The sequence below is a fragment of the Dendrobates tinctorius genome, unplaced genomic scaffold (genome assembly GCF_039654945.1).
Source record: "Dendrobates tinctorius isolate UK_male_01 unplaced genomic scaffold, ASM3965494v1 ptg000006l, whole genome shotgun sequence".
In the NCBI taxonomy this organism is placed as follows: domain Eukaryota; kingdom Metazoa; phylum Chordata; class Amphibia; order Anura; family Dendrobatidae; genus Dendrobates; species Dendrobates tinctorius.
This window is the reverse complement of record NW_027361674.1, coordinates 13,886,014-13,900,000: the sequence shown is the minus strand read 5'-3', so window position 1 is coordinate 13,900,000 and position 13,987 is coordinate 13,886,014. Positions and strand designations below refer to the sequence as shown.

Here is a 13,987-nt window from a genome sequence, read left to right as displayed (position 1 = left end):
AATGAGAGCTTGAATTTTTTTTTTTTTTTTTTTTTATATCTGTCAGTGGCACCATTTGGGGATACATAACTTAATAGGTAATTTGTCAGTAAGATCATCCCCCACTCTCACCCCAAGCCTCATATATGGCATGCAGGTCTTCGAAATGTAAAATATTTTGGCACCTTTCTATCTACCGTCTATCTGTTGCTGCATTCGTCAGTAACTAGCATTTTCTATTCATAAGCAAATGGTGCATTAAGAGCTCTGCGAGTGACAGAGCACTTCCCAAGCTTGCTTTCCATCCAGCAGCAGCCTCTTTAGCTTGATTGACAGCTCACGTTCTGATTTCTTCACCTAACATTCCACAGACAGTGACTTGTCTTTCAAGTTAAAGAAGCCTCAAGAGGCAGAGGCTCGGGAATTGCACGGTGACACCCTCAGAACTTATGCATCATTTCCGTATGACTCAAACTGCTAATTACTTGAGAATGCAGCAACAGATTAAGGCTGTGTGCCCACGATGTGATTTTTAAGCGTTTTTGCCGCGATTTTCGGCGCGAAAACGTTTAAAAATCTTGTACAGAACGCATCCCATGCATTCCTATGGCATTCCGCAAATGCTGTGCTAATGCTGCGTTTTTCCGCAGCGGAATCACATCGCGGAAAAAATCGCAGCATGCTCATTCTTTTGTGCGGAATCGTAAAGAATTGCCGCGATTCCGCACCCATAGGAATGCATGAGAATCGCTTACTTCCCACATGTGGCTATGCCCACCATGCGCAAAGTTAAGCGTCTCATGTGCGGTTGGTACCCACGGTGTGGAGGAGAGGAGACTGTCCTCCAGGCCCTGGGTACCATACCCCTGTAAAAAAAAAAAGAATAAAATATAAAAAAATCGGGGTATATTTACCTTGTGATGTCCCGCGCTGCATTCCCGGGCCTCAGCGTTCCCAGTAATGCCTTGCGAGACCTGTGATGACGTGGTCTCGAGAGATCGCTATAGTAACGCGAGACCAACGTCATCACAGGTCTCGCAAGGCATTACTGGGAACGCTGAGGCCCGGGATGGCAGCGCGGGATGGCGGAAGGTAAATATACCCCGATTTTTTATTTTTTAATTATTTTTTACATTCTTTCTTTTACTATTGATGCCGCATAGGCGGCCTCAATAGTAAAAACCTGGTCACACTTGTCAAATACTATGTTTGACGAGTGTGACCAACCTGTCAATCACTTTCCAAGCGATGTTTCAAATCGCTTGGAAAGTGCTTGAATATCGCACGCGAAAATCGCTAACATAATCGAGGTAAAATCGCGCGGAAAAAAACACGCGATTTCTGGGAAGGAGTCCGGTTTTCAGTGTCCGGATTTAAACGCTACGTGGGCACATAGCCTAAAGATATAAAAGAACTGAATGCTCATAGGTGTGGTTTGGGGGAGCTCTTTTATAAAAAAAAAGGGGCTGTTCAGTGAAGATAAGTAATCACCTCTCGAAACGATAGATGTGCCGAAAAAAAAAAAAAAAATCTGACAGCTGGAACCCCCACAGAACTGCAGAAAAGAGCACTTTTAACCCCGTTCGAAAGGATCGGCATTATGCATGCTCAACCGCTGTGTTCGGCCCCATAAAGAACGGAGTAGCAGTCGAACATAAGAACTGCAGCTCCATCCTGTTGGGGGATAAAAATGACACATGTCATAGATGATCCCAGCAGTTGTTTTGATGTCAGGCGATTACTGGTTTTCAATGGACAACTCTTTTAAGCCCTTTAAGGACTGTAACTACAAAACGAATAAAGCAAAAGAGCAAATTTGCTGCCTTAAATTTTATCCTGCACAAATCAAGTTATAGTCATTCTGGAGCTCCGACTACAATAAGAGGAACCAGATTTAACCCCTTCACCCCCAAGGGTGGTTTGCACGTTCATGACCGGGCCAATTTTTACAATTCTGACCACTGTACCTTTATGAGGTCATAACTCTGGAACGCTTCCATGGATCCCGGTGATTCTGACATTGTTTTCTCGTGACATATTGTACTTCATGTTAGTGGTAAAATTTCATTCAAATAACTTGCGTTTATTTGTGAAAAAAATGGAAATTTGGCAAAAATTTTGAAAATTTTGCAATTTTCCAACTTTGAAGTTTTATGCCCTTAAATCACAGAGATACGGCACACAAAAAACTTGATAAGTAACATTTCCCACATGTTTACTTTACATCAGCACAATTTTGGAACCAAAATTTTTTTTTGTTAGGAAGTTATAAGGGTTAAAAGTTGACCAGCGATTTCTCATTTTTACAACACCATTTTATTTTTAGGACCACATCACATTTGAAGCCACTTTGAGGGGTCTATATGATAGAAAATACCCAAAACTGACACCATTCTAAAAACTGCACCCCTTAAGGTGCTCAAAACCACATTCAAGAAGTTTATTAACCCTTTAGGTGCGTCACAGGAATTTTTTTGAATATTTAAAAAAAATGAACATCTAACTTTTTTTCATAAAAAAAATAATTCAGGTTCAATTTTTTTTATTTTACCAAGGGTAACAGGAGAAATTGGACTGCAAAAGTTATTGTGCAATTTGTCCTGAGTACGCAGATACCTGATATGTGGGGGGGAACGACTGTTTCGGCGCATGGCAGAGCTCAGAATGGAAGGAGCGCCGTTTGACTTTTTCAATGCAAAATTGGCTGGAATTCAGATTGGACGCCATGTCACGTTTGGAGAGTCCCTGATGTACCTAAACAGTGGAAACCCCCTACAAGTGACCCCATTTTGGAAACTAGACCCCCTAAGGAACTTATCTAGATGTGTGGTGAGAACTTTGAACCCCCATGGGCTTCACAGAAGTTTATAACATAAAGCCATACAATTAAAAAATCATATTTTTTCCAAAAAAATGATCTTTTCACCCTCAATTCTTATTTTTCCAAGGGTAACAGGACCCTAAAAGTTATTGTGCAATTTGTCCTGAGTACGCTGATACCCCACATGTGGGGGTAAACCACTATTTGGGCGCATGGCAGAGCTCGGAAGGGAAGCAGCGCCATTTGACGTTTTTGGCTGGAATTGAGATCGGACACCATGTCGCGTTTGGAAAACCCCTAATGTACCAAAACAGTGGAAACCCCCCACAAATGACACCATTTTGGAAATTAGACCCCCCAAGGAACTTATCTAGATGTGTGGTGAGCACTTTGAACCCCCCAGTGCTTCACAGAAGTTTATAACGCCCGGGCGTGAAAATAAAAAATTCGTATTTTTTCCACAAACATGATCTTTTAGTCACCATTTATTTTCCCAAGGGTACCAGGAGAAATTGGACCTTAAAAGTTGTTGTCCAATTTGTCCTGAGTATGCTGATACCCCATATGTGGGAGAAAACTACTGTATGGGCACACGTCGGGGCTCGGAAGGGAAGTAGTGACGTTTTGGAATGCAGACTTTGATGGAATGGTCTGCGGGTGTCATGTTGCCTTTGGAGAGCCCCTAATGTACCTAAACAGTGGAAACCCCCCACAAATGACCCCATTTTGAAAACTAGACCCACTAAGGAACTTATCTAGATGTGAGGTGAGCACTTTGAACCCCCAAGGGCTTCACTGAAGTTTATAATGCCAGGGCATGAAAATAAAAAAATCGTATTTTTTCCAGAAACATGATCAATTAGTCCAATTTTTTCATTTTCCCAAGGGTAACAGGAGAAATTGGACCCCAAAAGTTGTTTTCCAATTTGGCCTGAGTACGCTGACACCCCATATGTGGGAGAAAACTACTGTATGGACACACGTCGGGGCTCGGAAGGGAAGCAGTGACGTTTTGGAATGCAGACTTTGATGGAATGGTCTGCGGGTGTCATGTGCGTTTGGAGAGCCCCTGATGTACCTAAACTATTGAAACTCCCCACAAGTGACCCCATTTTGGACACTAGACCCCCCACGGAACTTATCTAGATGTGTGGTGAGCACTTTGAACCCCCAAGTGTTTCACAGAAGTTTATAACACTCGGACGTGAAAATAAAAAAATCATTTTTTTCCACAAAAATATTTTTGCCCCCAATTTTTTATTTTCCTAAGGGTAACAGGAGAAATTGGACCCCAAAAATTGTTTTGCAATTTGTCCTGAGTAGGCTGATACCCTACATGTGGGGGTAAAACACTGTTTGGGCGCATGGCAGAGCTTGGAAGGGAAGGCGCACCATTTGACTTTTTCAACTCAGAATTGGCTGGAATTGAGATCAGACGCCATGTTGCATTTGGAGAGCCCCTGATGTGCCCAAACAGTGGAAACCCCCAATTATAACTCCAACCCTAACCCCAACACACCCCTAACCCTAATCTGAGCCCTAACCCTAGCCCTAACCCTAGCCCTAACCCTAGCCCTAACCCTAAGGCTGTGTGCACACGCTGCGGATTTTGCTGCGGTTCCGCAGCAGTTTTGGCCGCTGCGGACCAGCAGCAGTTTTTGCTGCGGTGTACAGTACCATGATTCCCTATGGGAATCAAAAACCGCAGTGCAGACGGTGCGGAATTTTCCGCGCGGATTATCTGCGGTTTTCAATCCGCAGAAAGAATTGACATGTCAATTCTTTCTGCGGATTCTCCTGCGGTTTGCCATCTCCTCTATTGAGGAGATGAAAAACCGCAGGACAAAACCGCAGAGCAATGTGCAGGTAAAACCGCAGGTCTTTTGACCTGCGGTTTCACCTGCGGATTTTACAAAATCCGCACCTAATCCGCAGCGTGTGCACACAGCCTTACCCTAACGGGAAAATGGAGATAAATACTTTTTTTTTAGTTTTATTATTTTTCCCTAACTAAGGGCGTGATAACGGGGGGTTTGATTTACTATTTATGGCGGTTTTTATGTTTGGAAGCTGTCAGACGCTAAAAGACGCTTTTTATTGTAAAATAGTTTTTGCATCACCACATATTGAGAGCTATAATTTTTCCGTATTTTGACCCACTGAGTCATGTGAGGTCTTATTTTTTGCGGGACGAGTTGACGTTTTTTATTGGTACCATTTTCGGGCACGTGACATTTTTTGATCGCTTTTTATTCCTATTTTTGGGACGCAGAATGAACAAAAACCAGCGTTTCATGAATTTCTTTTTGGGGGGGTGCGTTTACACCGTTCCGCGTGCGGTAAAATTGATAAAGCGGTTTTATTCTTCGGGTCAGTACGGTTACAGCGATACCTCATTTAGGTCGTTTTTTTATGTTTTTGACGGTTTTATGCAATGAAAACTATTTATATAAAAAATAATTATTTTTGCATCGCTTTATTCTGTGAGCTATAACTTTTTTATTTTTTCGCTGATGATGCTGTATCGTGGCTCGTTTTTTGCGGGACAAGATGACGTTTTCAGCGGTACCATGGATATTTATATGCGTCTTTTTGATCGCGCGTTATTACACTTTTTGTTTGGCGGTATGATAATAAATCATTATTTTTTGCTTCGTTTTTTATTTTTATTTTTTAAGGGGTTCGCTAAAAGGGTTAACTAATGGGACAGTTTTATAGGGCTGGTCATTACGGACGCGGCGATACATAATATGTGTACTTTTATTGTTTTTTTTTTTATTATTTCCAAAAAATGGATTTATTGGGGGAATATTTTTTTTTTTTTTTCTAATTTATTTGGCGATTTTTTAAAATTTATTTTTACATTTTTTTTTTATTTTTTTTTTACTTTATTACATAGTCCCAGGTGGGACATCACTGTCCTGTGACAAATCGCTGATCTGTCACATCACAGATCACTGTGACAGATCAGCAATCTGTCACAGGCATTGAAGCAGACTTCCTCTTGCCTGCGCTTTGCAGGCACTGAGGAAGCCAGCTTCCTCAGGCCCCCGTCGCCATCTTGGATTCGGGGGCCTGGAGGATAGGAGCCCCCCGCAGCAGCGCTGCACATTGTGCTGCCGTGGGGGGCTCAGGGAAGCACGGAGGGAGCCCCCTCCCTCCCGATGCTTCCCTTTAACTCCCGGTACACCGCGATCATGTTTGATCGCGGTGTGCAAGGGGTTAACGTGTCGGGGGCGGTCCGTGACCCCCCCTGACACATAGTGCCGGGTGTCAGCTGTGATAATCAGCTGACACCCGGCCGCGATCAGCGGCGCTCACCACGTGGGCGCCGCTGATCGCGGTAGACGTACTATCCCGTCCACGGTCATACGGGCCCGGGTACCGTGGACGGGATAGTACGTCGGATGTCAGGAAGGGGTTAAGTGGTTTTATTATATTATTTTTGTACAATAAATACACTCTGAAAAAAGAAAATCATTTGTTTTTGTGCCGCCATATTTGGAGAGCCGCAAGTTTTACAATTTTCTGTCAACTTAGCGGAGTGAGGGCTTGTTTGAATGACAAACTGTAGATTTCACTGATGCCATTTTGGGACAGATAAGACTTTTTGATAAAAAAAAAAAAATTATTTCATTTTTTAGTGAGGAAATATGAACAAAATATGAAGCGTTTCCGGCATACATATTTTTTTTCAATAAAACATTATAGTTTTATTGTACGGGTCATTACGAATGTGGTGTTACCAAGTAGGTATCTGTTTTGCAGATGGGGTTTGTTTTTTTCCCTACAAGTAAACCCTATTTTTATTATTAAAACTGGAATTTGCGTTTCTGGGTTTTACAACTTTTTTTTTTATAACTAAAACAATTAATTATATTTTTATACTATACTTCTTAAGGCCCCGTCACACTAAGCGACTTACCAGCGATCCCGACACCGATATCAAGGTGTCAGGATCGCTAGTAAGTCGATATGTGATCGCTGGTGAGCTGTCACACAGACAGCTTCACCAGCGATCTGCACAGCGATGCCGAGCGCCCGGCATCGCTTGCCATCGCTGTAAAAAATAGAATCAAAATAAAAAATATTGTTATTCTCACCTTCCGACGTCCCGTTCAGCCATCCTGCCTCTCTCCACGCTCCGGTCCCAGTGATCCTTTGCACGAATGACCGCGAGATGTCACGGTCTCGCGGGAGCGCGAAGTCTCGCGGTCATTCGTGCAAAGGATCACTGGGACCGGAGCGTGGAGAGAGACAGGATGGCTGAACGGGACGTCGGAAGGTGAGAATAACTATATTTTTTATTTTTTTTATTATTTTTTACAGCTGATCGCTGGTCTCCCGCCTGTCACACACAGCGATGCGTGCTGGCCAGCGGGAGACCAGCGACCAAAGAAATGTCCAGAGGTTTCTTCCAGCGATCAGCGATACCGGCAGGGGGGCCGCTCGCTGATCGCTGTCACACACAGCGATCTCGCTGGTGAGATCGCTGTTACATCACAGAAGTTGTGACTCAGCAGCGATCTCGCTACCGAGATCGCTTAGTGAGACGGGGCCTTTAATTCCACAACATCCTATGATCACAATACCCCGAACTACTTTAGTACAATACATTGCCCAGACTCTGTGTTTGACTGTCCAATAGCATATTAGGCCACCGCCTCCTGCAAGATCTGAAGAGCTGCCAGCAGTCGGGTTGACAGAGGGAGCAATCTTCATCTGTCAATCTCCTCACAATTACCTGACACAGGGAGCAACTCCATCTGTCAAACGCCTCACAAGTGGCTGTCCCTAATGATAGTGTTATCTGAGAAGTTAAAGTCCTGGGATCAGAGTTATCTCTTCGCTCAGCACACATTGTGGAAACCAGGGCTGTGGAGTCGGTAAGCCAAACCTTCGACTCAGACTCCTCAATATCCCTTACACCGACTCCCACACATATTGCTTATATTTAAGTGAAAATTGTATTGTAGTACAATGTGAACATCAGACATTTAAACATTTTGATGATACAATAATCAAGATATTTAGATAGAACATAATATATATTTATTGGAATACAACTTTAGAACACAAAATCTGTAATAAATTGTAAATATGTAATACACTATGTAATATCGATTACACATACTGTGTATATATTGTGTGTATATATATATATTATGTATATATATATATATATATATATATATATATATATATACACACACACACAATGTAATAAAACACTATGTAATAAACTGTGTAAGTGACAAAAACCAGTTTTCAACAAAAACATACTAAAAAACATTTGTGCAGTCTATGAATTTGTTCTTTTTTTTTTTTTTTTTAAACACAAATTTTATTTCAAATTTTCATAGACATTGCTTCATTTCACATGACAAGTCATTTTTCCAATAAACAGACAATAACTCAGCCTATCATCCTCCCTTCCTACCCTCCCTTAAACAAACCCTCTTCCTCTTACATTTTCAATGATCTCCCCTAGCAACTTCGCACACATGTTATGTCTAGACCACTTGTAAAACACAGATTGCAAGCATCGCCTCTGTAAAATATCACCACACATTTTTCCTTTTTAACTCCTGTCCCTACCAGAACCTTACACCTCGCCTTCATTAGCCAACTTCAGATTCCCCAAATTGTTTTGGATGTCTTCCAGTAGGTACCATTCAGTATATTTAAAGGGCCTTACTATTCTCCTTATTTCCTCTTCATCACATTGTCTTACTATGAAAAGCCTCCATTTTTTAAAGAATTTACCAGTCAGACCCTCCTTGTTCCTTTCCGCCTCCAGCTGTTCGATTCTGAGTAAAGATTTAATCTGTCCCATCACCTCTTCCATCGACGGCACACTTCCCTCAAGCAATGAATTTGTTCTAAGAAATATCAATTGCCTCCATCAGATCCTCCTTCATAGATGACCTCAAATATGAACTAATAATTTTAAGGCTAGAGAACAACCTCTCTACAGTAACTTGGGTTGGAGGCAAAGCCGTAACCACATGGGCAACATCTCTAACAATTTCCGGGTATTTGACGAAGGCAATTGGCCGAAACGCGCGTTGGGGAAGGGCAGCTACCTCTGGCGGGCAGGAGCAGTTATATATCCACAGGTATAACTATTTAACACTATAGTCTGGTTGTTGGCAGCAACCATTTCGTTTTTCTGACTGTTTTACTACTACCTGTGGTGATTGTTTATCTCACAACTGCGCCTTTATATGCTCTCATTTGTTAAGAGATATACGTTTATGGTCACACAATCACAATTTTATCTATGTGTAGCAACACCTGCGGACACTACTGCACTTTGCACTTTATTGTTCATTAATTACACAAATTGTGTTTTTTGCTAGCACATATTTTTGCACTTTAAATTCATTGTATGTCGTTTTGTTAACATATATTTTTTATCACATATCTTTACGGCACCATTATATATATTTTTATTTTTTATGTAACACTATTGTATCATCTGTACATTTTTCTGTGGCATGGGACCCTACACATATATGTAACCTTCTCTAATGATTGTGGTTAGCTGACCCTTCAATTTCTATGTCAATTTCTATGTATATTATCATATATACTTGATGCTTTGTCTTTTATAATAAACCTTGGTTTTATGTTATTATGGTATATAAATAAAAATATTTTTAATGATAGGACTATGGTCATGTGTTTTTGTTTCATTCCAATTTCCGGGTATAAAGGAATTGCCTCATGCACAGTCAGTTTTGATGAACGGTTGAATTTTTCTATATCTTTGAGAGCAAGTGAAACATTTTGCTGAAATATGGTCAATCTGCTTGCTATAGGAGACGGAGTGAAATCTTTTTCCTTGTGGCAACACTTTGCCTGCTCCATGTCATCCAAATACTTGTCAAAGTCAAACTCCTCATCTGATGAGGCTGAAGATATGGCAGCAGTACCACTGTCAGGACCCAAGTCCCCTTGCGCCTGGCAGTCCTCCTGTAGGCCACTCATCCTAACTGCTACCTCAGTCAGAGCTTCTTTTCCTTTAGTAAGCCGTTGATCATCAAGCAGTATATGATGACTTGGGTTCACATAAACAGCAGCCAGAAAAATTTTTATTTTCAAATAGCTGTGTCTCTCTCTGTTTCATTGAAGCAGAAATGCCATCTGCGATTAAACCTCCTCTTTGGGACAGGCAAAATAGCAAGTTCTTCCACTCCCTTATGAAAATGCCAGAAGTTAAATCCTCAGCTTGTAATTTTTTAGTCACCGGTAAATGGGTGATTAAGCAATTCCTTCAATTCAGCCATCTGTGTCCATTGACCTTCATTTAGGGTCAGCCATATTTATAAGAAACGGTTTTAGTTCAAGCAATCGCTCAATCATTAAATAAGTGCTGCCCCACCGAGTGGCTTGATCGACAATTGCCCCTTTCCCAGCACGTCTCTTCCAGAAGGAATCAATTTTAGGGGTTCTGGCAGCAATAACCAATTTCCTCACTTTTCCAATCAGATTTCCATCATGTCCCTCTTGCAGACTATCTCTTATTGCCAGCTGCAGCGTGTGCACAACACAGCGCATGTGATGAATATGAAAGTGTTTTGAAGCGCCTACAACAAGATTATTTCTACTGTATAATTTTGCTGTTCTTCTGTTGTAATATCTGTTTGTTCCTCAGTTACATGAACAGCACCGTGGCCTTCCATCTCAAACATACTGAATCCTAAATTTTCTTCTAGCTGTTGTTCATTACTCTCATTCATCAGTTTAATTGTTCTTATGTTTGAAGCATTGTCCGTTACAATAGCAAGAACCTGTTCTTTTTTGAGTTCGTAATCTTGCAGAGCCTTTTCCACTAAGGCCTGGAGAAACTGGCTGCTGTGATGAGCTTTAGTATCTTTTACTGCCAGTGTCTTGGTAACAATTTCTTTGTTGTCACAAACATATTGAACATTGATGGCAAAATAGTTCACTCTGTGACGTGTGCAGGCATCCATTTTAAGAAACATGAAGCATCTTTTGAGAGTCTTTTTAAGATCTTCCTTTTCTTTAAGGGCTTCTTCAATCACTAATTTTCTAATACTTTCTCTTTCCAGAGAAACACCAATGGATAGATAGATAGAGCAGATTTCTAATCTGGTTTTGCTATTGAAAACATTATCTATAAGCTCAAAAAACTTTCAGGTGATGCGGTTTTTTAAAAAGCTGAAAACCGTATCCTCAAAAAACGCAGCAAAAACGCTGTGTGTGAATGTAGCCTTAGATCAGTAATAGAACAGCCATTTATAGGACATTTCATAACTTTCCCAAATTCCTATGAAAAAATATTCAGCACATTCTGCATTGAATAACTGTACCCAATTTATTATACATTTTAGGAGTCGGAGTCGGTCCATTTTATACCGACTCAACCAAAATGAGCACAGACTCCGACTCCACAGCCCTGGTCGAAACTTAACTGTGTATTAGAGACGGCTCCTACTGCAGATGGCACAGGCACGACTCCTGAGCCCATGTCATTCCTAGGACATAACCGTCCAACTAAGGTACACACTAAGCTTCTTTTTGTCAATGCACATGGCAGCTGCAGTGCCATCTTGAAAGACATGCACAGGAATGCTGACAGGCAGCGCAGCGATCCTCCGCCCCCCATCTCCTGTACCTCATCCACCCCCCGTGCTTTTTTTATGCATTTTCAACAATGATAATTATAACCTGTCATCTCTACTGTTTGAGAAGATGTTTAATACAATACAGAGCAAAGATTGAAAGAAAGGATGATTGATGTGAACGGTGGGTATCGTTTTCCCCATGCAGGAAAGAGCGTCATTTATTGTAGACCACGTTCCGTATTTTACTAAATGTATCGCCGATCACAAATAATAAGAAGTGAAATAAACGATATAAGGCAACTCTGGATAAGACGGACATGCTGTGTTGGAACAGAAGAGAAGTTTTCCCCAACTCAGCAAATAACACCTGTCCACAAGGGGTGGGCGTCCATCCAATCACTGTTCCTGAGAAGAGGATAGCCAATGGGCCAGCCAGATGTCACCGGGCTCCGTGCTGGCTTTCAAATATACAATAAAAGGACTAGTCTTACAGGCCAATCTAGGAATGGTGGTGGTCCTGGTAGGCAAGACTGCAGCAATCAGTAAATTATCACCTATCCTGGGCATCAGGGGTCCCCCCCCAACTAGTAACTTATAAGCCAACGTTTTGTGGCTCACGGCTGTCTGATAGTTTGATGCATAAGCGCCAGGTCAAGCAGGCAGCCAAGAACAAGAGGGATAAGAGTATCCCACAGAGAGTAGTCGGTGCTCACCTGGAAATGAGGACTGGAAACACACTTGGAAATCTGTTTAAACAAAGGCTCTTGGATTTTAACAAACTGTGAAGGTTCAATGACATCCAAGATCTCCTCCAACTCCCCGAGAAACATGACCTGGAAAACAGAATAGTGTTCGGGGCCGTGTTACTGACGGAATAGGAAAGCCAGGCAGTAAGCTGTATACCTAAACATGTGCTTCTCCTGCTGCTGCAAAACTACTACTCCCAGCATGCGTTGACCATCATGGGTTGGTGCTATACTAATGGGTAAAATAATAATAATAATAATAATAATAATAATAATAATAATAATAATACTTTATTTTTATATAGCGCTAACATATTCCGCAGCGCTTTACAGTTTGCACATATTTTCATCACTGTCCCTGATGGGGCTGGGGCTCACAATCTAAATTCCCTATCAGTATGTTTTTTTGGAGTGTGGGAGGAAACCGGAGTGCCCGGAGGAAACCCACGCAAACACGGGGAGAACATACAAACTCCTTGCAGATGTTGGGACTCGAACCCAGGACTCCAGCGCTGCAAGGCTGCAGCGCTAACCACTGAGCCACCGTGCTGCCCACGGGTAGAACTTCAAAAGATATGCGGTATCGAAGCTGGGAAGGTACTTCTGGTAATTATATTATATATTATATATATATTATATTATATATATTAAGGTAATTATAAGATACTTATAATTACAGACTAGCACCTGTTACTTCTGGGATATGCTACCGTCCCGCACATCCGGTCTTGAGTCACAAAGTTCACACATTCGGTTCTACAGCAATAGGGTCATTGGCTATGTATATCGTACCTGCTGTGCTCGCCTCCCAAAATCACTTTACCAGGTCAATCAGAGGGTAACCATTCATACTGGGGCTCATACTCACTTGCAAGAGACTCGCACGATTCTCGTGCGAGTATCTCGCATGAAAACCTGGTATTGCCGCCGGCACTGGGACAGGAGCGTGCGGCTGCACAGAAATACATGTAGCCACACGCTCCAGCCCGAGTGCCAGCGGCAGTGCCAGGTTTTCATGCGAGAGAATCGCACAAGAATTGTGCGAGTCTCTCGCAAGTGAGTATGAGCCCTAAGTCTTCAGCTACGGAGCAATCGATCAGACTTACAGAGAACCTGTCAGCAGGTTTTTGTTATGTAATCTTAGAGCAGCATGATGTTGGGGTAGAGACCCCGATACCAGGGATGTGTCACTCCCTCAGCAGCTTGCTATAGTTTCAATACAATCACTGTTTTATCATCAGACGATCACAATAGGACTAAGTGTCGTGTGCAGGCCAGTCCAGCTGTGTAACTCAGCCCCCACCACTGATTGGCAGATTGCTAACAGTGTACACGGGAAGCTACCAATCAATGGAAGGGGCAGAGTTACACAGATTAGCTGGACTGGTATGCACTCCACACCTAGTCCAGGAGTGATAATCTCCTGATGATAAAACACTTTTGGTATTGAAACAGCATGTAGTCTAGTAAGTGAAACATTGCTGGAATCAGGATCCCAGCCCCTACATCATGCTGCTCAAGTTCCATAGCAAAAACCTGCTGACAGATTCCCGTTAAAGGGGTAGGAGGGGGGGGGGTTCACAGATTTCATTTGGTTACTACTAGAATTTGGTAAAAATAACATGACTAGCCAAGTCCTCCATGGCAGCAGGACAAGGGTGGTCTTCACTCCTGCGCCTGGCCTCCCAGGTGACTTTTGCACTGAGCCAAACTATATCATGACATGAGCTGCAACTTCATGATGGCAATGCGCCTAGTAAGTGCAAGAGGCGAAAGCACAGCAGTGAAGATCTCCCTGGTCTGGCTGCCACGTAGAACAAGACTGGACACATCAATAGAGGCATCTC

At 42.2% G+C, this 13,987-nt stretch overlaps 1 protein-coding gene across 3 annotated transcripts in view; it reads right to left on the bottom strand.

Moving 5' to 3' along the window:
- PPP2R5E (protein phosphatase 2 regulatory subunit B'epsilon) overlaps window positions 1-13,987 on the bottom strand; it is a 119,238-nt gene that overhangs the window by 12,175 nt on the left and 93,076 nt on the right. For all 3 annotated transcript variants that reach the window (XM_073570911.1, XM_073570894.1, XM_073570903.1), the window contains exon 11: window positions 12,108-12,227. In XM_073570911.1, coding sequence (XP_073427012.1) covers window positions 12,108-12,227 — 120 coding nt within the window. The remainder of the gene's footprint in view (window positions 1-12,107; window positions 12,228-13,987) is intronic.